Source organism: Elephantulus edwardii, unplaced genomic scaffold, assembly GCF_000299155.1.
Source record: "Elephantulus edwardii isolate Elephantulus edwardi_28Jun2011 unplaced genomic scaffold, EleEdw1.0 scaffold00072, whole genome shotgun sequence".
Classification (NCBI taxonomy): Eukaryota; Metazoa; Chordata; class Mammalia; order Macroscelidea; family Macroscelididae; genus Elephantulus; species Elephantulus edwardii.
This window is the reverse complement of record NW_006399822.1, coordinates 3,163,997-3,185,778: the sequence shown is the minus strand read 5'-3', so window position 1 is coordinate 3,185,778 and position 21,782 is coordinate 3,163,997. Positions and strand designations below refer to the sequence as shown.

Sequence of the window (21,782 nt, the reverse complement as noted above, 5' to 3'; positions counted from 1 at the left end):
AGCAAACAAAGAATGTGGGTTGAACATTGGAAGAAACTCTTCTGAGTATTTTCTAGTTTTAGACAGCTTGAACCAACTTCTGACCTCACCAGGTACAGCCATTTCAAAGGTGCCATTGTCACATTGGCCACTGGGTGGCACTGGTGAAAACCAGGTGGCTTTGGGCAACTGGCGAGACCATTTTTCATCTTTGTTGGACATTTCTGTTTTCCCCTTGTGAATATCCTGCTCGTGACATCACCCTAGTTTCCTATTGCTGTGCTTTCTTCATGTCACTTTCTAGGAGTTCTTAATGACCTGTCCACTGCCATCGACACTCTCTGTGGTTGTCACTTGCCTTTTAGTTTAGGTCAGTCTTCATCTGGCCTTGAACTGACCCTCGGTCATGTGGACTGATTGCTGGGATGTTTAAATCGCTTAAGAAACCTCCCAAGCGGCCGCACCTCATTGCTTCCATCCTCACCTGCCGTGCACAAGGGTTCGAGTCTCCACTGCCTCGCCAGCACTAGGCTGCTAACCATAAGGTCAGCAGTTCTAATCCACCAGCTGCTCTGCAGGAAAGGAAGAGAGGCAATCTCTTCCCATAAAGATGAGAGCCTCAGAAACCCTCTGGGCATTTGTGTCGTCCTCCGGCGTCACTGTGTGTCATCTGGATGGTACTAAGTGTGAGGCAATCTTATCCTATAAAGCTGAGCCTCTGAAGCCCTCTGGGTATTTCTGTGTCGTCACCCAGCGTCACCGTGTGTCAGCTGGTCCTGGGAGCATGACTGGGACATGTTACAGTGATGACCTGGTACTGATCCATTACTAACTAACTGACGTCAGTGGTTCATATCAGAGCTCTCACTCTGTGCCTTGTCTGGACCTGTGGGTTTCGACAAATGCATGATGGTTTATTCCATCACTACGGTGTCACACAGCATCATTTCCTGGCCCCAGAACTGTGTGTCTCACAGCTGCATGCCTCCCATCCTCCCCCGCATTCCCGACACCCTTTGACCTTCACAGTCTGTGGTTTGCCTTTTTCAGTGTCATCTTGCCGCCAAGGAGGATGGAGCCTTCTCCTACTGGCATCTGTGCCCAGCAGTGAGCACCTAGGGTTCTTCTGTAGCTTCGGTGGCTTGGTTATCAATGATTTCAAATGACTGATTAAGGCACCATTGCATGGCTGTACCCCAGCGTGCCTAGCCATTCACCTGGGGAGGGGACTCCTTGAAGAAAACAGTAGAAGATCGGGATCATGGTGTATGTTTTGGTTTTTGTTTGCTTTTGCCCAGAGCTTGTGCAGAGGCCTGGGCTCGGGGAGGCTCTGCGGCCGAGAAGGAGGAGAGACTGCAGTGGGAGACCCGGGAGCAGAGAAAAATCAGAGACAGCATCGAGGCTTTGGCGATGATCAGACGGCGGGCAGAAGAGAGGAGAAGGCAGAGGGAAGCCAGAGAGGAAGGTACGTGCCCCCCAGGAGGGCCCTGTGTGCCCCCCCCCAGAAAGGTCACTGCCTTGGTGCACTGTGGCCTGGGAAGGGCCCGCAGCTGGGCTCAAGGGCTGTGAGCCTGGGATGGCACCGGACAGGCTTTCGCCTGTGTGTCAGTCTGCAGTTAGTCCCACCCACCTGCTGGCTTCCTGGAGAAAGTTTCCACAATTGAGTACAGATTCCGGACATGCAGACCTCTCCAGGCAACAGCATCCGTGGGCTTGGGTTTTGGGGTTCATAGCTTACACAGCACCAATGTGTCATCTAGCTGTGGGGGCCAGAAGCCCCAATGAGTCTCATGGGGTGAACAGCAGGCTGTCTGCAGGGCAGCCTCCCTGTGGCAGTTACGGGGAGACCAATTTCTTTGCTTTTTCCCAGCATTGGAGGCCGCCAGCCATACCTAGGCTTATGGTTTGGGACGTTATGTATGCTGAACGTCCATTACATGCATGTGTGTGTACACATGTGCAAACAAGCATAAACACAGGTTTAAACATGCAGGCATGCACACACACCCGTGTGCAGCTCTGCACACGTGAACACACACTCCCAGGTTGGCATGCTCACACACCCATGTGCAGACATGTACCCTTGCACACACACATGCAGGCATGCACGCCCTGCACATATGCGGGCTTGCACACGTGTTCACGTGTACACATGTGCAACCATACACACATACACATACGCAGGCTCACACACATTGTTTTCTACCTGCTGAACTATTTGAAAGTACAAACACCAGGCCCTTCTCGCCTCAGTGCTCCGACGTGTGTCTCCCGAGAACCCCCGCCTTCTCGTGTTGTCTCAGGCTCCCTGCTGCTCCCCGGGGTCCTGTGGTGACAGCTCTCTGGAGCCCTTCCTGGACTCTGTGCTGCAGCCCTAGCTATGTGTCCAGGACGCCTGCTCACACCCTCTCTGAGGGCTCTTGTAAATGAGAGGATCCCTTCTCCTGCTGGAGGGTTTCAACTTCACCCCTGGACCCCTCCTGTTTAGGGGAGACCCAGCTGCCACGTGACAGTGAAGAGGTGGGCACAGACGGGGAAGGAAAGGAGGCACCGCCCAAAGACCTGGAAACGCAGCAGAGAATGGAGGTGTTTGTGCTGGAGAGCTTCGAGGCGAAGGACGAGCTGTGCCCAGAAAAGGAGGATGGGGGTGCTGAGGCCCTGGAGCCAGGAGGGTTGCTGCCAGCCCGGGCGCCCAGCCTGCCAGTTCCAGGTGCTGCCCAGGAAGGTGAGTGAGGGCCCAGTGTGAGGGCCCCACCACCCACAGAACCCCAGTGTGAGATCTGGGTTCCAGCAGTGAGGGAGGGGCATGGGTCTCACCACACAAAACCCCATTACTGGGGGTAGCTTGCTAGGGTGGACGGTCCTCATATAATGAGGAAAAACATCACGTCATTAATCTTGACACAAGACTCAAAGCCATGAACTGGAGAGGTCCCTTAGGTTATAGTTCCGGGGAAGAGGAAGCTTATGTTTTCATGTCCCCTGGCACCCCAAAGTATAGGCATCCTGGTCCCTGGCTTTTGGTGGCCAGAGAGGTGTGAGTGCTGACCGGGGAGCAGGCGGGTCTGGTCCGGGGGCTCACTCCCTTCATGGCTGGCTACTTCGTCTCCAGCCTGCCTCCTCCAGGACCTTATCAGCGTGCTGCCTTCTCGGGGGCCTGCATTATTCTGGCTGGTCTCCTATCTCTCAAGCTCTGGTGGTCTAGGGATAGGGACCCGCACTGCCATCCCAAAGGCTCATGATTCAGTTCCCCATCGCTGGGGCTCCTGTCCAGATTCAGAAAGGAAGCAGCTCTCCCCTTCTCATCTCAGTGGACATAGCCTTGCTGCCCTGGGTCGTTGTGGCTTCTGCCACTGGGCAGCCTGTGACCCGAGCAGGGTCCACGATCCTTCCAAGGTCCACATGCGCTGTGATTGTCATTTCTCAGAGTCACCTCCCGACTCAGTGACCGCCGAGGGGGCTGCAGCTAGAGAAGCAGCCGAAGCCAAGAACGCAGAGGCCGTTGAACTGGAGATGGAGAAGCAGCTCTTCATTGACGTACGGAAAGGGCGCTGCTGGGGGCGGAGGGTCTGGTTCCTGGCTGGCTGATCAGGTGACCTGCCCCCCGACATTGTGCTCGGCGGGTCAGCAGGCCCGGCTCCACCTGGAGCACCCCATCTGAGTCTGTGCGTTCCTGAGATTTCTCAGTGACCGCAGTGCACATCCGAGTCTGGGTAGCCGATTGCCCACCCAGGGACACCCTGTTTACAGAAGCACAGAGAGACTAAGGTACCTGCCCAAGGCCACACAGCGAGGAGAGCCAGCAGGGCAGGTTCCAGAGCCCCTTTCTGCTTCCCCCGCATGCCAGAGGGGTCAACATGGACGGATATCCACTGCCCCACAACTCCAGCAGATCCCCACCCCATACACACACAGAAAGCCCCAAAGCACTGGGGGAGTCAACAGTGTGCCAAGACCAGTCTGTTCTGGGAGGGACAGGGTGTATTTGCCCACGCTCCCAGAGAAACACCCCGTTTATGGTGACAAAGTGACAGGGAAAGACATTTGGAAGGCCTTCAGGCGTGTCCACGGGCCGAGTCACTCCGGTGTTGCAGATGCAGACACTGACTGGGCAGAGTCTGTTTGAAGGGCAGCGGGCAGGGCTGTCGGCCGAGGGCCCTGGGCCACTGCTCCTCATTTCTCCTCTCTACCCCACCCATGTGCACACTGAGGTGGCACTTGGATTATGCCAGGCTCTGTGTGAGCATCCTGGTGACATGTGGCTGGCCACCTGCTCTTTCAGGACCTGCCTGACCTGGAAGACGTCGATGCCAGTGAACTTCTCTGCAGCCAGGATGAGGTGACTGGACACATTGCCTGCCCCGCCCCCGGGGGTTCACTCTCAGTTTAGCCTGGTCATGTCCGAAGCCCACCTTCTTGCCCTTTTGAGATGTGGAAATGCTCTCGGAGAGGCACACCCAGAGCACGACCCCGGCCGAGCAGTCTCCCTCCCTCCTGGGTCCTGCACACACATACACACAATCCCACCACCCCCCGGGCTCCTTGAACACGTGTGCTGGGTCAGGTCATGGGGCCCTGTACTCCCCTGCCCCAGGCGTGTGCCATGGCAGGCAGTCGCAGCTCAGGCTCCCTGAGTACGGGCTGGTCAGGCCATGATGACCGGACTCCCTGGCATATGCTGTGTCAGGTCACGGGGCCCAGGCATGTACCATTACAGGCAATAGCAACTCGGGCTCCCTGAGCATAGGCTGATCACAGGTCGTGGTGACCAGGTTCCCTGGCATGTGCTGGGTTAGGTCACAGGGTCCTGGGCTCCCCTGCCCCAGGCGTGTGCCATGGCAGGCAGTCGCAGCTCAGGCCCCCTGAGTACAGGCTGGTCAGGTCATGATGACCAGGCTCCCTGGTATGTTCTGGGCCAGGTCATGGGGCCCAGGCATGTCCTGTGCAGGCAGGAGCAACTTGGGCTCCCCGAGCACGGGCTGGTCAGGTCAAGGTGATCTACGCACTCCCCACCCCTCACCCCTGTTCCAAGTGCATGTAATTGGATGGTGGAGATCTGGGCTCCCCACTCCCTCCCCCAAGTGCATGTTTTCAGGTCAGGTCGTAGTGCCCTAGGTTCCCAGACAAAAGCATGTCAGGGGGTAGTGACCTCGTCCATCCCCCTGGCATGGGTCAGTTGTGGTGCCCAGGGCTCCCCAGACATGAGCGTGTTGGCGTGTGGTGACCTGGTCCGTACCTGTGGCATGGGTCAGGTGGTGGTGCCCACTGGTCTACAGGGCATGAGCTCCCTGCATGCGCTTTGCTGCCCCTGCTGAGGTGGACCTCACCACTCTCCGCTTGCTCTCGTCTCCCTCCCTGTCATCCTTGTGCACTAGAGAGGGGGAAATAGAGAAAGGGGGAGAAGGAAGCCTAAGACCTCCTTCCATGTAGAGAGGGGCTGTGCGCGTGGCACAGGGCTGGGCCAGGGACCTGCACCTGTTCTGAGTGGGCCCCACTTGGGCCGGAGCTTGTTGGGATTGCTGGCCAGTGGGCAGGCGCCTGTGGCCAAGTGGCACACGGAGCGTCACTGGTGACTTGTAGAGGGTGTGGGCTTTGGCCAAGGAGGTCACCAGGCCCTCGGGCCCAGAAAGGACTAGCCGGGGATTGTCCCTCCTGAGACCTGGCCGCAGAGTTCTCTGCTCCCCTGGCCTTTCGTTACACGTGGCCACAGAACACTTTTTTTTCCAAAACAGAATTAGCGTGATGCGACTTCGAGTGACATGACTGTGAAAACATCCAAACATGTCTTCTCACTTTTGTAGCAAATGAGTGTTGTGAAGATTGAGAGCATCCCGAGCTCACGTGACAGCAGCGACACAGAGCTGGACTGCACATTGTTCCCAGAAGCGGAGAGCGCGCCCACTGACTCCCTTTCCAGAATATTCGCACTCCCAAAAGACATGCCAGAGAAGGCCGAGACACCCTTTATGGACATGTTTAAGATAGAGGCAGAGAGTGCCTCGGGGGTGCAAAGTGAGGGGCCGGGGCCTTCCCGACCGCTGATCCAGGAGCTTGACGATCGATGTCTGGATCAGCTGCAGATGTCCTCACCCTGTGACATGAACGCCCGGCCAGGCCCGTCCACCAGCGGGGACAGGGATGTGCTCACGGCCTCCCCACCAGGTAAGGCCATGCTGGCCTTGGTGATGGGCCCAAAGCACACCACCATGATGTGAGATGCGGCTTCACTCCCTGTCCTTGGGGTACAACACGCTGCGGCTCACAGAAACCACCCTGAGTTCTCGGCCCCAAGAAGCTGCCTGGGGGACCAGTGCTGGGTGGGTATGACCAGCCACATGCATGGGGTCCCAGGCCCCTACTGCCGTCGGCTCTCAGCGCTGGAGCGAGCAGATGGAGAGGGCTAACCTCTAAACCAGACGCAGTGCTCTCGACCCCGTTCAGAGCAACCCCGCAGGGCAGAGCTGAATGGCTTCACAAGAGCTCCAAAGTTCTGATCTGTACAAAGCTGTCCGACCTTTTCCCAAAGAGGAGCTAGTGGGTTTGAACCACTCACCTTTCAATTAGCAGCTCACTGCCTCACCCGTTACACCACCAGGGTTGCTAAGGGGAGGCTAAGGAGCCTGTGTGTCCCCTAGCCTGCCACTTCCAGGTCACACGTGTGGCTCTGGGCCACAGAGGGGACTGAAATGTGGGACAAGGAGGCAGTGGCCTGCGGATGGGACCCTAACGTCTGGGATCCTGGGGGATCTAGTGATGGTCAGGCTGGATGGGCAGATGGCCACACCAAACAGGCTATGCCTCAGCTGGCCCCGGTGGCCTCCGAGCAGGCTGGGAAGGGTTGGTTTGGGGACAAGCTGGCAGGGCCGTTTCAGATGTCCATATTCAGGCATGCTGGCCTCTAGGACAGAGCGTACTGGGCACACCAATGAGTCCTATTCACGCTCACAATCGTTTGAGCAGAGACAGCTTTGTCCGGCTGACTCAGATCGGTGAACAGAGGGCCAGGGAGGCACCCACAAATTCAGCTGTCTTCTGTCTGAACTCTTCAGGAAATGTTGCTGGGTGGAGCCACGTACAGCCCCAGCCTGGGGTGTCTGTGGAGGCCAGCGAGGGGGATGACCACGAGGACATTGAATTTGGGCTGGACTGAACCCAAGGTGCCCCCTCATCCACATACTAGAACAGCTGGACCCAATGCCAGAGGGAGGGCATAGCCGGCCACGCTGATTGTCCCTGCCCTTCAGGCTCCGCTCCATGGGGACCTTCCTGTGGCCGCCCCAGTCACAAGGCCCCGTCCCACTCGCCCAGCCTCGCGGACGCAGACCACCACCGTGCTCCCCGTTCCTGAAGAGAGTGGTCCAGCCCCACCTGTCGATGTACACCCTGCCACTAAATGCCTTCCCTCCTGAGCTTTATAAATGTTTTCATACCCACATGAGGCAGCATCACTGGACTGCTTACTGCCCAGGTGGCTCAACCAGAGCACGCCCACCGCCTCCTGTCGATTCCACCATACATCTAGGGGAGACGGCCCGGCCTCCTAGAAACAGGATTTGAACCACCAGCCTCTTATTAAAACCAGGTTAATTCTGTTTATCAACTTCCCTGAGAAACAGACTAGGAATCCAGGGGAGATGCTGGTTCCAAGTGGGCACATCCCCCCAGGAGGGCAGAACCTTCCAGTGAGCTGCAGCAAGTTGAGGGGAGTAGAGGTAGCAGTGTCGGGGAGACTGAAGCACGTGGATGGAAAGGCAGTCACTTGTCTGAGGCCTGGCTCCTCCAGGGGGCTTTGTAAATGACAGGAGGGAGGACCACCTGGCCAGCCAAGTCCCTGTCTCCACGGGCTGGCCAAAGGCAGGGAGGGTGCATGGTAGACGGTCGTCAGTTCCTGGGTCTGCCAGCCCCAGGCTCTGCTGCTGCACACACAGTGCTGGCTGCGGCGGGGGACAGCCACCCCATGCCCTCAGAAGCCCATGCGGGACTTCTTCCGGGGCGGCTGCTGTCTGGAGGGGGTGCTCCAGATGGTGGACGCCTGGGAGGCGGGTGCGGAGTCGGCCCTGGAGCCGGGAGGACGCAGCTTGACCATGGAGTCCTGGAGTGTCTGCTGTCGCTCCTTGGGGATGTTTCGAGCCCAGGGCTCCTGGCTCAGGCCCTGGGAGGGGGGTGCGGTGGCAGCCCGGGGGCCAGAAGGGAGCGGCGTGTCCATGCTGTCTTGGAGAGTCTGCTGCTGTTTCTGGCTCAGGCCCTGGGAGGGGGGCGTGGAGGTGGTCCTGCGGCAGGAAGGGAGTGGCTTGTCCATGGTGTCTTGGAGGCTCTGCTGCTGTTCCTGGGTCAGATCTTGGGAGGGGGGCGTGGAGGTGGCCCTGGGGCTGGAAGGGGGCAGCCTGGCCATGTAGTCCCGGAGTGTCTGTCTTCGCTCCTTGGGGACACTGTGAGCCCACGGCTCCTGGCTCAGGTCCTGGGAGGGGGGTGTTGGTGGGGGCCGGGGCCCGGGGGAGGCCTGGTCAGGGCTGGGTGGCAGGCTGGGGCCCTCGGAGAAGTCCCAGCGGCTGCTGAGCGAGGAGAAGGTGCTGGAGAGCTGAGAGCGGCGCTTGTGCCTTCGGGGCTGGTGTCTGAGGCCTGAGCCCCGGTCCAGATGGCGCTTCCACCAGGCCCGGCCCCGGCCCTCCCAGGCCTCACTTAGCCTCTCGCTGAGCTCATCCTCGGGGCTGGACTCGGGGGCCGGGGGCGGCTCAGCCACGAGGAGAGAGCCCGCGTCCCTTGGCCGCAGGAGCCGCCCCTGGGCCATGGCCGAGCGCAGAGCAGACAGCACTGTCCCCTCACCCCGAGGCTGCTCCTTGTAGCCAGGAAGGTGGCGGCGGATGGAGAAGGTGGGCACTGTCCACACAGGGGAGGACCTAGGCACCTTGAGCAAGGCCTCCAGCCACCGGCTGCAGTGGGCAGTGGCGTGGGGGGTCCAGGACATTGTGGTGGGCACTCGGGGCTCAGGACTAGGGTCACTGGGGAGGTCTGTGTCGCTATGGCCAGGGCCCTCCTGGAGGTACAGGTGCTGATAGAACAGGTCCCCTGCCGCAGACAGGTGGAAGAGAGCCAGGCCAGGTGTGGACGAGGCGGGTGGGACGGCGGCCACCAGACCTGCAGAAGAGTCACGGTCACCTCTCGTCTTGGGAGGAACCACCCCACAGCCTGCCCACCTGTCCCCACACCTGTGCTTGGCGCCCTCAGCCGCTCCTGCAGCCTGTGCTGCTCCACAGGGTCCAGAAGGGGGAACCCCGAAAGGGCATCAGTCCTCGCTGGGAGGGACTGGGGGGGCCCGGCCAGCCGGGGCGTGGAGGCCTCCTCTCCTGAGGACAGACAGACAGCTCGGGGCTCCATCTGGGCAGGTCTTGCCTGCCCGCCTGCCCACCGCCCCTCTTTAGCTAGGTTCTCACCTGAGAGGTGCAGGAGCTGCAGCTGGCCGCCCTGACCCCCCAAGAGCAGGGGCCGCGGGGCTCCAGGGCGGGGTGCAGGCAGCAGCTGGGCATGCAGGGGTGCAGATGACAGGCCATGCGTCCACTTGAGCATGGGCACCAAGGGAAGACGCTCGTCCACCAGGTAGAGCGAGAACTGGCCAGGGAGAGCAGAGAGTGTGACCAAGCCCCTGCCCTGACCTTCCGCTAAGGGGCCCACCCAGCTCTCTGGATGAGAAGTAAACACCTGCACGGCCTCCCCTGGCCCACCTGGAACTCGGGGCTGTGGGCCTGGGTAGGTGGTGCTGTCGTGGGGCTTGCCGAGTGTGCCAGTCCCCAGGAGAGCTGGATGCAGGCATGCTGTACAGAAACCCACACAGACTTCTGCCTTCTCAACTGGACCGGAACGTCGGACCCCCAGGGCCTGGAGTGGACAGCCTCCCACCCACCCTGTCCCCCTCGCCCATTCCTCAGCACCTGAGCAATCAATCGTCTACAGCTGTGCAGACTGCTCCCCACTCCCTCCACCCGTGATCCCGACTACCTGGCCGGACCCCCTGGCCTTCCCTGATTGCAGCGCGCAGGGCTGCGGGGGCCGGCGCCTGCTCCAGCACACGGGGCTGGGCCCTGCCTGCTGCTGGCCTACCGCTGGCTGGGGACTGCAGGGCCACCAGCCTCCAGAAAGGCCCGGAGGGGAGCCAGGCCCTCACCTGGGTGCAGACAAGGTGGAGGGTGGGGCTCAGAGACGGGGTGCTAGACGCCCCCAGGTACTGGACCAGCAGGATGCGTTCTCCTTTCTGGCATGAGGCCTCTGCACCTCCACGAAAAAGCAGCAGACCACTGCCCGGGGGGCCCTGGAGGAGAAACACAGGGTAAGCTCCCCTACAGCCCAAGGACCAAGATGTGGCCCACCCTCCGTAACCCCTCAACATCGCCTCCCTCCACCTCCACCTGCACCCCTCCCATCACTCTCTGCCTCCTCGGTCAGCCCAGGTGGGACCCTCATCCCTCACCTGTGTATCTACTAATTTTACTCCCGTACGATCCCCAATGGTCAGCACCCGGGGGTGGGCAGTGAAGTCTGCCCAGCGCCAGGGAGAGGGGTCCCGGAACACCAGGGTCTCGGGGTCTTTGTAGACCTGCTGTAGCCTGCGGAGAAACTGAAGTGAGGGCTGAGGAGGGCGGCAGGAGACCTGGGCCTGGGGAGTGGGCAAGAGCACAGCTGGGTACAGGGTTTTTACAGGGTCGGGAGGGCATTACCCGTCCTGGGGCGTCCACAGGCAGACAGTTCCAGAGCGGCTGCACACAGCCAGTTCCCCGGGTAGGTGAGGGCTGCAGGGAAGCGCATGATGAGGGGGTTGCCTGTCCCCTCCTCAGTGCCACGCCCACCAACCCCCGTACCCTTCCACCTGAGGCTGATGCCTGTAGCTCCTTTATCCACGTGCAGCACCTGGAGGGGGGCTGGCTGCCCCTGTTTACCGACCTTCCACACGGCACAGTGGTAGTCTGAGCGGACGCCCAGCAGAGCTGAAGAGTGGAGAGTGGAGTGTGTCAGGGCCAGTGAGGGCCAGTGAGGGGGGTGAGGGGTCAGGGCCAGTGAGGGGGGTGAGGGCGACGTTGGGGGGTGAGGGCTGGTGGGGGGGTGGTCACGGTCATTGAGAGGGGTGAGGGCTGGTGAGGTGGGTGGTCAGGGCCAGTGAGGGGGTTGAGGGCTGGTGGGGGGGGTGGTCAGGGCCGATGAGGGGGGGGTGAGGGCTGGTGAGGCAATTGAGGGCCGGTAAAAGGACATCAGGGCCCGTGAAAAAGGGGTGAGAGCTGGGGAAGGGGTCAGGGTCAGTGAAAGCAGTGTCCCTGGCTCTTACCTTCTCCCTGGATAGTGCGTGTCACTACCTGACGGACGGGTCCCCGGAGCTGGATGTGACCTGGATCCCCAAGGACCTGAGGGTCTCCACCTGGGGTCAGACTGACCTCCTGGAAACCTGAGTCTCACATTAAGGATGGACTTGTGAGCTGTGGTCACTGCAAACCTTAGCTTCTCATACTCCCTCCCACCGAGGGCAGCAGTGGGCTGCCCAGCAAAAGGATACACAATGTGTCCAGGGCCCCGCTGGAGGGGTAGACCAGCTGCCCAGCTGAGGCTGTGTTCCCAGGAAGCCAGGCTAGGGCACCCCCAGTGAAGGTGTCGTCCAGCAGCAGCTGCCTCCAGTGCCCTGCCAGTTCCTCCTGCAACAGCTCCCCTAGGAGGCTGGTCGCCCACTTGCCCAGGATCGGGGCCCCGAGGATGGAGAAGCGGCGTTGCTTGGTGCTGATGGAGGCCCCAGGACACCTGGGAATGAGGGGACCATGCGGGTGAGGGCCAGGGGACGGGCTGGCCAGTGCAAGGGACACATACTTCTCAGTCACCTCAACTATTCCTCTGGGGAACCACCCTTCCTAGGCCTCTGCCCTTAGGTATTCACGTGACACAGACCTGCCACTCAGAGCCCTTTGGAGCCTCCAGCCACAGCTTCTGGCTCACCAATGGCCAGGAGACTCCGGCCAGGCCCATCAGAGCCCTTCCTGGGACATCTGCGGGTATTCAGGAAAGATGGTGGCTCTTTCCTTGTCACCACCTGGACACAGCCTGGTCTAAGGGTCAAGCCAGGCAGAGGAAAGCAGACCAGAAGATACGAAGGCTTTGAGCCCCGGCCACATGCTCTGGACGCCTGGATGCCGCCCAGCCTAAAGTCCACTCGCATACTTGTTATGCTAGCTAGAGCTGGTGGTTCTGTGTAAGGATCCACGGCCTGCTGACCGCACGGGGAGGGGGAGCCCTCCCAATGGGAGCGTGGGTCTTCCTCCAAGCCCGTGCCCACCCACCCGCTCGCATGACTTGCCCCCAGGGCTGGTGTCCACCGAGGTCCTGGAACATCCGCTGCACACTGACCACAGTCTTCTTCTTTGAGCGGCTCTGTGGGGAAAGGTCTCGTCCAGCTCCCCGCAGCAGGACCGCGGGCTCCCCCTAGTGTCCACAGCACTCACCCGTGCTCCCTGCAGTTTGAAGTGCTCCTGCAGCAGGCTTCCGAGGGGCCCAAATGCGATGTCCCCATGGTCCCACAGGAAGTGGCTGAGCTGAGGAAGGTGGCACCAAGGTTAGGACCATAGTCAGCTCACCAGGTGGCCTCTGGGCCGGGCCATTCCGGCTAGGGACCCCTCACCTGTTCAGTGACATCCAGTGTGGGTCGAGGTTGTCTGCGGAAGTGGTCACTACTCCGGAAAAGCAGGTCCTGGGCATTCAGTCCTGGGTCCCAGGGATCTGAGGGGAGTGGTGAGGGGGTCCACTGGGAGGACAGGACAGACAGGACCGGAGGTACTGAAGGGGAGGGAGTGGGAGGAAGAGGAGAACTTAGGTGGGGCAAACCCCTTACCAGGACTAGGGGGCAGCAGCGGGAAGGGCCCCGGCGTCGCTGGCTCCCATCGCAGGTGCCCCGTCAAGCATGGTGCCACGTTCTGAGGGATAAATCCAAGGACAGTGGCATGCAGGGCCAGCGCTGCTGTGACACATGCCACCACTGACGCTGCCACACCTGATTATGCCCCTCTGAGCACTTTGTCAGTAAAATGTTTTCACTGACAGGTGTATGCTGAGTCACCAAGTCTGTGTCTGAACTGAGGGTGTCCCTCTGGGCTTGGAAGAGGCAGGGTTGATGGGACACTTATGTCCCACTGAACTCTGAGAAGGATATTTCTCTGGACTCTCACAGCTTAGTGGCCCTACACATGCCCCTATGAGACACACTACCCCCTACAGCACCCAGCACAGACAGTCATTTGCGGCACCCACCACTGCTTTCATTTCAAACAGTTCGGCTAGTCCCCTGCTGGCTGCAGGTAGCCAGAGGGCAAACAGCTGCCCGGGAAATCCCTGAACCCAGAACGCAGTGGCACCAAGTTGGTTCAGATTCCTGGCGACCCAGCAGGACAGGGTGAACTGCCCGCAGGGTTTCCGAGGCTGTACCCTTCACGGGCGCGGACCACCATGTCCTTCTCCCCTGAAGCGGGTGCTGGGTTCACACCTGTGCACCAGGGCTCTGTTGTGTGCGCCCCAGAGGACACGTGGATGGGCACGCTATGTCCCCGACGCGTGAGAGGGTGAGCTCTCTCCGCGCACAACATGGGTCTTGATTATAGATTTTAATTAAATCAAGCTTCACAGGGGCAGCAGTCAAATCTGACAACACATGACACTGGGAAGACCTGAGGCCAAGGAGAGTGCTAAGCAGCAAGGAGATCACTTTGAAGGCTAAGGTGCAAGTGACCCAAGCCGTGATCAATTGCTTCATATGCCTGTGAAAGCTGTGCGACGAACACGGGGGGCCAAAACTCTGAAGCCTTTGTTGGCAGAGTGGAATATGCCATCGACTTCAAGAGCAACAGATCCGTCCTGGAAGAGGTGCAACCAGGGCGCTCCCTGGAGGTGGAGATGGTGAGGCTTTGCCTCACACACTCAGTTCTTTTCCAGAACTAGCTCCTCTGGGATCTGCTGGTCAGGAGGGGCTAGTCCCTGCATAAGGGAAAGGCAGTGAAAGCTAGGAAGACACTCAACTAGCAGAGGCTGTGATGACGGCATGGGATGAGGCCGCCTTCACTGTCCGACTGCTGAGGGCCAGGACCACTGTGGCACTGACAACACGCGGCAAGCAGCCTCAGCCGGGGAGGTGAGCAGAGGGGAGAGGGCTGAGCACGGCAAGCTGTGTCCGGCTCTCCTCTCTGGGCACGTCCTGATACCACCCTAGTCGGCCTCTGCTGGGCTGGCTGGAGCCGTCCCAGCTCTGACACTCACAGGGTGAGGGAGTCATCCAGCTAAGACACTCAGTGGGGGGTTCACGATGCCCCACCTTCCTGGAGAAGAAGGCAGCCAACAACACCCCTGACCCCCTTCCAAAGGGTCCTCTACCATCTGATCCACGTGGCCCTGGCCTGGCTCACGGCACAGATGAGCTGTCTGCAAGTGGCAGGGGGACAGCTTATGGTTCCAAAGAGCCAGTGTGGCCGCCGAGGATGCCAGCAGAAGCCCACAGAAGGCTCCCCAGTGCGGGTCTTGGTCCTTGCCATGCTGTCCCAGCATGCTCTGGGTCTCACTCAACACTATCACAACTTATGGTTTGATCCGCTGGCCTGACCACTGGTTTATTCTTGCCCAGTCAAACTCTGAGGTCCACGAGGGCAGGGACTGGGCTGACTACACTGCGGCCACTGGTCAGCAGGCCGGCTCCGAGCCCATGACGCTCTGTCCTGCGGCATGGAGCACGGTTGGGTGGCACCATCCTTGGGAAGTCTCTGGTGAAGAGTAAGTTGTGAATTCTGAGTAAAGGCTTTCCCACACTCTTTACATTCATAAGGTTTCTCACCAGTATGGACCTTTTGATGTCGATTGAGTTGGGTATGTCCAAGCCCAGCTGTGCAGCCCCTCCCTCTCACGTCTGTCCTGGCCGTGATCATCCGGTGTGCACTGAGGAATGCCCGTGCAGCGGGAGACGGGGTGCAGCCCATGGCTCTGGTCGAGTGAGCCTGCTGTAAGCAGCTGCTGTCCCCCAAAACGCAGGGCGGGGCCTTTGCTGATCTCTACTAATGCCACCACCCTATATCCCTGCCTGCTGGTGGGAGGGTCAGCAAATATGGACCCCCTCAGGGGACTGGTTCTCGCTCACCTCCTCACCCAGCCACTCAGGAACAGGCCCAGGGCTCCCTCACCTCCTCACCTGGCCACTCGGGTACGGGCACTCCGGCAGGGTCAGTGCATCTTTCCAGCTACACAAGGAGGATAGATCAGGGGCGTTGCTCAGACCAAGGGGGCCACTCAGGAACAGTGTTGGGGGGAGCGGGCAGGGGAAGTCCATTCTGGAATACAAAAGGTATGCAGTCTCCTGCAGCCCTGAACCCAACAATGGCATCCAGGGCACCTGGGAGGGCAAGTGATGCCCTCAAGAGGGCGTATCCATCAGGAACCAAACTCTACCATGGTGCCAAGTCCCTGCGACCCCACAGGACAGGGCAGAGTTGCCTCAGGGCCTGCAAACCCTCAGCTTCATGGACAGGAGTCCTGATGACACAGCAGGTTAAGCACTGGACTGCTAAAAAAAGGTGGACAGTTCGAACTCCCTTCCTACCTGCTTGCTGGGACAGAGATGAGGAGCCTACTTCCCAAAAGATTACAGTTTTGGAAACCTGGTGGGCAGTTCTCTGTGCAACAGGGTCAGAGAGCTGGCACCAAGTTCATGGCGGCGGGGCTGGCTTGGGCAATCTCTCTGAGGCATGGTGGCCACATCCTCCCGTCATGGACTCTGAGGGAGCTGGCAGCAACCAAATGACAGCACCCCCTCATGCCAGATTGTCAGGAGTGTCCTGCCACAGCGAGGGGACAACAGGGCCGAGGCTGCGGGAGCCACGGCATCCAGGAACGCCTTGGTGAGGGGCTGCTGGAGCAGTGCTGGAATCTAAGAGGGGAATGGCTGGGAAGAGGGTTCCGGAAAAGGACAGTCCAAGAGCCCTGGGCAGGAAAAGCTCGGTGAAAACAGAACAAGGAGACGTGAGGCATGATGTGAGGCTAGGGGCGAGTTTCCATCAAAGCCCTTAATACCCTGCATTAAAAATGAACGTCTGTAGCCCCAACTCCCCAGGAGAGGCTCAAGCTCCCCCAAAGCTGAGGACTGAGTCTTGTCCACCTGTCTTCCCAAGATCAGGTACAGGCCATTCCAGAAAATGCACCAACTGCTCTGAAGGACACAGGCTTCTCCTCTTTTATGAAACACAGAGGGCAGGAGCACCGCTCACTCGGGCCTCCCGTCACTCTGGCCTCCAGTCACTTGGTCCTTCCATCACTTGGCTCTGCCATCGCCACGTACGGCCTCCCGCCTCCACTCCTCTCCATCGCCCCTACCGAATTCAGCTGTGTCACTAACCAAAAGCCAGCACCACTCCGGCAGCTCAAATCCATGGGTGGCTCCACGGGAGAAAGGTGGGCAGTCTCCTCTCACACGATCTACAGTCCCCTGAAAACCCACTGGCAGGCCAGTTATGAGTCCTCTCTGACTACACAGCAGAGCAGGAAGGAGAGAGAGACTGACTCACTGTGACATCCAAGAAACCAAGACGTAAGACAGAGGACTTGTCCAAGGTCAACAGCTTGTAAGGACCAGAGCTGGCACTCCATCTGCCAGCAGACTCCGAGTCCACGCTCTGAACACGCTTTCCTAACCCAGTGATCAGGATTAAGTGCCCTGCATCCCTCCAGTTTACGGTCTGTTCCTTCTGTGAGCAGCACGGCACACCGTGCTAAGCTGTCAGGTCGCCTGCTCCACTGAGAAGACCCTGTGTTGTCCATAATAGAAGTTCCTACACCCCAGTGCCACTGTATTTGCCACCTGGTAACAAGGAGTACATAGCTCTGGTGGCCTAGTGGCAAGAAGCTGCACTACAATCACAAATGCAAGTGGTTCGAATCTACCAGCTGCTCCATGGGAGGATGGGTAATCTCCGATGCGATTTACTGCCTCTAAAATCCTGCCGGAGAGTCAAATATGGGTCGGTTCTGACTCAAATGTACACAATAACAACAACAAAACCGAGGAGTACAGGGGAGCTATGGTGGTGTGGCAGGTTAAGTGTTGGGCTGCTAACCCAAATGCCAGTAGTTCCAACCCATCAGCTGCTCCATGGGAGAAAGATGAGGCTGTCTGCTGTTATAAAAATTTAAAGTTTAGAAACAGTAGAGGGACATGTGTGGGTTTGGTTAAAAAGGGAGTTTAACCAAATTTAATTTGCAGGAACAAATCCAGCTATGGGAAGGGGGAGGAACCAATCAGCCTCAACAAACCCGCTGACTGAGGGCGACAGTAGAGCCCAGGACTTCAGAAAAGTCCCCAGACGGGCAGCCTCGACTCCCCTCCACCGCCGATCCCGCCAGTCTCCTGCCCTCACTCCAGGATCCCAAAAGTTTTCTAACACCCAAGGCTGCAGAGATTGATCAGCTCTGGATTAACACCTCATCCAGGACAATAAAAACCCTCAGAGGATGGGAAAGGGGATCCAGATGGCATGCATATCCCAAACTGAGTCCTTTCTCCCACTTCTGCCCATTCCACTCCCCCAGCTCCACATTCTCAGCTGCAAACGGGAGGAAATCTCGAATCTCGTGTCTGATGCCAGGCAGCTGCCACCACGCTTTCCATTTGTGGAATCACTCTGTGAGCTGGGGGATGCTAATCACTCACTCCGCAGACAGTTAAAGGGCTTATTCCAAAGACACAGTGCTTGGGGTCTGCGGGGCAGCCCGGCGTGTAAACTGAATCTCCTCCCGGACCCCAGACTCCGCCTCCCCTCCATCAGCGAGCTCTCCTCTCCATCACCTGCCAGCGCGAGAATTTACCTGCTTGGGTCTCAACGTGCTTGTCTGGAAAACGGGTCCCCGCACAATCCCCGTCCAGCGAAGGCACCCCAAAGAGGAAACCTCAGCCTGAGAACCCTAAAAACAGGCCACCAACGATGTTAATTCACGGGTTTCCGGGTCTTCCCGGAAGTGGCCCACGGAGACAGGAAGTCCCGCCTCCCAGCTCCGCATGCCAGGCGTCCGCGAGCGCCACCTCCGGGGCGGAAGGGGAATGGAGTGCAACCTGTTCAGTGAGAAATGGAAAAAACCTCATGTCTCAACGGCAAAGACCTGATGGCTTTAGGTTCGAATCCCATCTCCGTTGAACCAATGTCAAGGTATTAATGAACTAATTCTGCAGATTCTGGACCATGAATAAGGATGATCAAAGAAGAACTGATGCCTTTGAGTTGTGATATTGGAGAAGAATAATGAATATCCAGGTTGCACGTGATATTGATGATATTGTTTGACAGTTTCCCCGTTCAGTTGGATCACCTTTCTTGGCAAGGGGAACAAATATGGACCATTTCCAATCCGTTTGCCAGACAGCCATCCTCCAAATTTCCTGGCATAGACTGTGAGTGCATCCAAGGCTGCATCTCTCTTTATTTTTATTTTTATTTTCTTATTTTGTACATATACCACCAAATAAGATCTGACTGGTACAGGAGGAGATTGTCCCTCCTTCTCCAGCAGAGCATCTGGTGGATTCGAACCGGACACCTCTGGATGCATCTCTTAATCAAAACAAGTCAATTGGTATCCCATCGTTTTTGTCCTTCTGAGCTGCCCTTTGAAATTTCCTGTTCAGCTCTTTTGCTTCAGCAATTTTTCCATTTGTTAGAGTCCTTTGAAGTCCATTTCCATTTTTTCTTTCTCCTCTGTTTTTGTAATGACCTTTTGCTTTCTTCGTGGATGATATCTTTGATATCATGCCACAACTCATTTGGTCTTCGGTCATTGGTGTTCTATGCCTCAAATCTATTTCTAAGATGATCTTGAAATTCAGATGGAACTGATTTGTTCTTATTTTTGTTTAGAAGACTGAATATCTCATGGACAGACAAAACAACAAACATGTCTTGGAGAAGGTGCAGCCAGAGTGCTCTTTGGAGGCAAGAATGATGGGGCTTCACCTCACATACTTTAGGCATGTTGCTAGGAGGGGGCTATTCCTTGGAGAGGGACATGATGCTAGGCGAATTGGAGAAGGAAAGGATGACCATCAACCAGGTAGACAGACTTATTGACTACTACAATGGACTCTAGTGTGTCACAAAGTGTGCAGATAGTGTAGGGTACAAAAGGGTTCAGAACTTTTCTTCATAGGGTCGCTATGAGTTGTACTTGACTCAGCAGCACCTAACAACAACAACAACTGAATATCCCATGGATTGATAAAATTAAAAACATATACGTTTTGGAAAAGGTGCAGCCAGGGTGCTCCTTGGAGGCAAGGATGGCAAAGCTTCATTCTCACATGCTTTGGGCATGTTGCTAGGAGAGGCTATTTGTTGGAAAGGGACATCATGCTTAGAAATGTGAAGGATCAGATGTGGGAAGCCACGTGTTAAAGCAAATGCTTAATCAGGAACTGAAGGAAGCACAAAACAAGCTGGAATTCCTCTTGTAACTGTACAAAACAAGGCAAAGGTATTTCTCTTGAGACAGATCAGAAGAGATGGGCGGTAAGGCAGACCTGCGGCGCCCCCACTATTCTCAACTTTTCGCTTATTAGCGACTTTGTTCCTGAGATAAGCGTAAGAAGTCAGCAAAGAAAAACACAGCGTCATTAGTAAAGAGCTCTGACTTATCTCCCGGCCATTTTCAAGAAAAGCAAGAGAGACACTAAGCTCGCGACAGCAGGAGTTTTGGCGCTGTATGTCCATCCCCTGCCTTGACTCTCTGTTCTCTGCCTCATTTTTCAGTGTCCTTGTCTCTTCATTTGCCCCGGTCAACAACAGAGAAAAAGAGGAAGACCCCCCCAACCAGATGGGCTGACACAGTGACAGCAACACTGGGCTCAATCAGAGGTGATGAGGATGGCACAGCATAAGACAGGACAGGATTTAAGTCTGTTGTTCATAGGGTCGCTATGAGTCGTACTGGACTCAACAGCTCCTAACAACAACAAAAGCAGATGTTTACTATGCACTCTAGTGGCACAATGGATTAAACGTTGCGTATGAGCTGGCACTATTACTCAGGAGTACTGTTGATGGTCCTCCAATCTGAAGAAACTGGTTCCAGAAACAAGTTTGGGAATATCACTGGAGGGTATTAGGAAGGTGTAACTCAGGATGCCCTCCTGGCTACATGCGTTAACCCCTTAAATTCATTCTGAGGCATACTGACTCTACAAAGACTTGCCTTCTGGGGTTCCCAAGCTGAGTGTCTTTAGGGAAGCTGATTACCACTCTTTTTCACTCAGCATGACTGGCGGGTTCATTTAAATCATCAATCTAAGGGCTTGCAGCTGGACACTTTACCCATCACACTAAAATACGCCTTAGCTTAAAGATGCGGTTCCCAAGAATGCCGTGAGAGGGGTAACCCCAGGTACTACCGCTTGTGGCTGCACAGGAGGCTGACCTTCTCATTGGCTCGACAGGCTGGGGCGAGGTCCCGTGATGCTAGATACAGACCTTCCTATTGGCTGGGAAGTCAGGAAGGCGGTGCCACCTGGAGACCAGCCTTTCCATTGGCTGGGCTGTTAGGGGCGTAGCCGGTGATGCACTGCTGGCCACGTGCTCCCCACGCACCACGGCTCTGCGTGGGTAAAGAGCACGCGCAGTGTGAAATCGATCTGGCCCTTGGCCTCTTCACCTGGTGTAGCCATGGCTTCTCTGGCCAGCGCAGCCGTGGGTGTGGACAGTGCCCGCAGGAAGCCCCGCCTGGCCGCTTCATTGAAGATCAATCCAGGGCCTAGCCCTTGGCGCCCCTCGGTCGACTTGACCCAAGACCCCTGGGAGCTGGCATCCAACTCTGGCGTGGAGAAAGACAATGAGGCTGGCCAGCAGCCCCAGGCCTCGGCGGCGGCAGGGGACGGTGGGCCGGGGCGGGCAGGAGCAGAGGCAGCGTGGACACGGGGGTGTCCTGGAGAACGGATAGGGACGACCCCATGGTCTTTATTCCGCAGGGCCAGCCAGGGATTTCCCGTCTACAGTCAAGCAGCTGAGTCAGCACCTCAAAGAGCCACCCCCAGGCCAGGCCGTGGCCTTGCTCATACAGTACGCGGACAGCCTGGGGGTGTCCCTCATCTTCCGAGAGGATCAGACGACAGGTGAGCGCCAGGGTACCTGTGTGTGGCGATGGATGCAGGGCAGGCGGGGGTGGGGGGTGGGGGCTGAGTCACAGGACCAGAGCAGGGAGTGGACACAGGCCACCATGCTCTGAAAATGGTCTAATGACCAGCTGACCCAAACAAAGGGGGAGGGAGACTGTGAGTTGGACTGGGCCTGAGGCTTCGCCTGTCTGTGGAAGGATGTGTGTTAATGAGCCTCAGATACACCCTAGCTACCCAGGGACGTCTCACGACGCAGGGCCATGACACATGGTCTCCATGTGAAGCACTGGTGGCGTAGTGGTAAAGAGTGGCCCTGCTAACCCAAAGGCATGTGGTTCAAGTCCACCTGCTGCTCTGAGGGAGAAAGATGGGTGGGTCATCTCTTCTTTGTGTTACAGTCTTTGAAAACCCACTGAGGATCAGCTGTGAGGGGGTCCCCACCCGACAGCACACAGCTTAGGTGAAGCTTAGGGCACTTAAGGGATAAGACATTGCCTCACAGTGGCTCAGAAGCACCTTGTTTTGAGAGTTGGCATCGGAGAAGCCCCAGAAGGTGAAACAGCAGAGATCAAATCCTCCCACATGCTAGTCTTCCCATGTTCGCCCAGCCTGGTCAGTGCACTCCTGCGCTCTGCTCGCTCCCTTGCCCGCGTTCTCT

General features: G+C 57.6%; 3 protein-coding genes across 3 annotated transcripts in view; 2 read left to right on the top strand and 1 right to left on the bottom strand.

Moving 5' to 3' along the window:
• The window catches only part of DNAAF1 (dynein, axonemal, assembly factor 1), a 15,581-nt gene extending 8,452 nt beyond the window's left edge, over positions 1-7,129 (top strand). Inside the window, exons 7-12 of the mRNA XM_006888877.1 lie at positions 1,278-1,444; positions 2,468-2,704; positions 3,407-3,516; positions 4,262-4,318; positions 5,781-6,141; positions 7,029-7,129. Coding sequence (XP_006888939.1) covers positions 1,278-1,444; positions 2,468-2,704; positions 3,407-3,516; positions 4,262-4,318; positions 5,781-6,141; positions 7,029-7,129 — 1,033 coding nt within the window. The remainder of the gene's footprint in view (positions 1-1,277; positions 1,445-2,467; positions 2,705-3,406; positions 3,517-4,261; positions 4,319-5,780; positions 6,142-7,028) is intronic.
• Positions 7,130-7,942: 813 nt separating this feature from the next.
• Positions 7,943-15,307, bottom strand: LOC102867441 (TATA box-binding protein-associated factor, RNA polymerase I, subunit C-like). Its single transcript, XM_006888876.1, has 14 exons — positions 15,170-15,307; positions 12,836-12,917; positions 12,626-12,723; positions 12,450-12,539; positions 12,305-12,378; positions 11,516-11,754; positions 11,291-11,407; positions 10,838-10,955; positions 10,689-10,760; positions 10,442-10,577; positions 10,139-10,282; positions 9,411-9,585; positions 9,186-9,323; positions 7,943-9,114 (listed from the first exon to the last, which is right to left on the bottom strand). The coding sequence occupies exons 1-14, from the start codon at positions 15,305-15,307 to the stop codon at positions 7,943-7,945; spliced, it is 2,793 nt and encodes a 930-aa protein (XP_006888938.1).
• Positions 15,308-20,675: 5,368 nt separating this feature from the next.
• The window catches only part of ADAD2 (adenosine deaminase domain containing 2), an 8,364-nt gene continuing 7,257 nt past the window's right edge, over positions 20,676-21,782 (top strand). Inside the window, exons 1-2 of the mRNA XM_006888875.1 lie at positions 20,676-20,886; positions 20,978-21,121. Of these exons, the coding sequence (XP_006888937.1) occupies positions 20,676-20,886; positions 20,978-21,121 (355 nt within the window). The remainder of the gene's footprint in view (positions 20,887-20,977; positions 21,122-21,782) is intronic.

What these genes read in the sequence shown, in the direction of transcription:
- LOC102867441 (XM_006888876.1), bottom strand. Translation starts at nt 15,307, where the DNA reads ATGGACTTCCCCTGCCCGCTCCCCCCAACACTGTTCCTGAGTGGCCCC. An exon ending in CTGTGGACGCCCCAGGACGG is followed by an intron (nt 10,578 to 10,688) that starts GTAATGCCCTCC and finishes GTTTCTCCGCAG; the next exon opens with GCTACAGCAGGTCTACAAAG. An exon ending in TAAAATTAGTAGATACACAG is followed by an intron (nt 10,283 to 10,441) that starts GTGAGGGATGAG and finishes TTTCTCCTCCAG; the next exon opens with GGCCCCCCGGGCAGTGGTCT.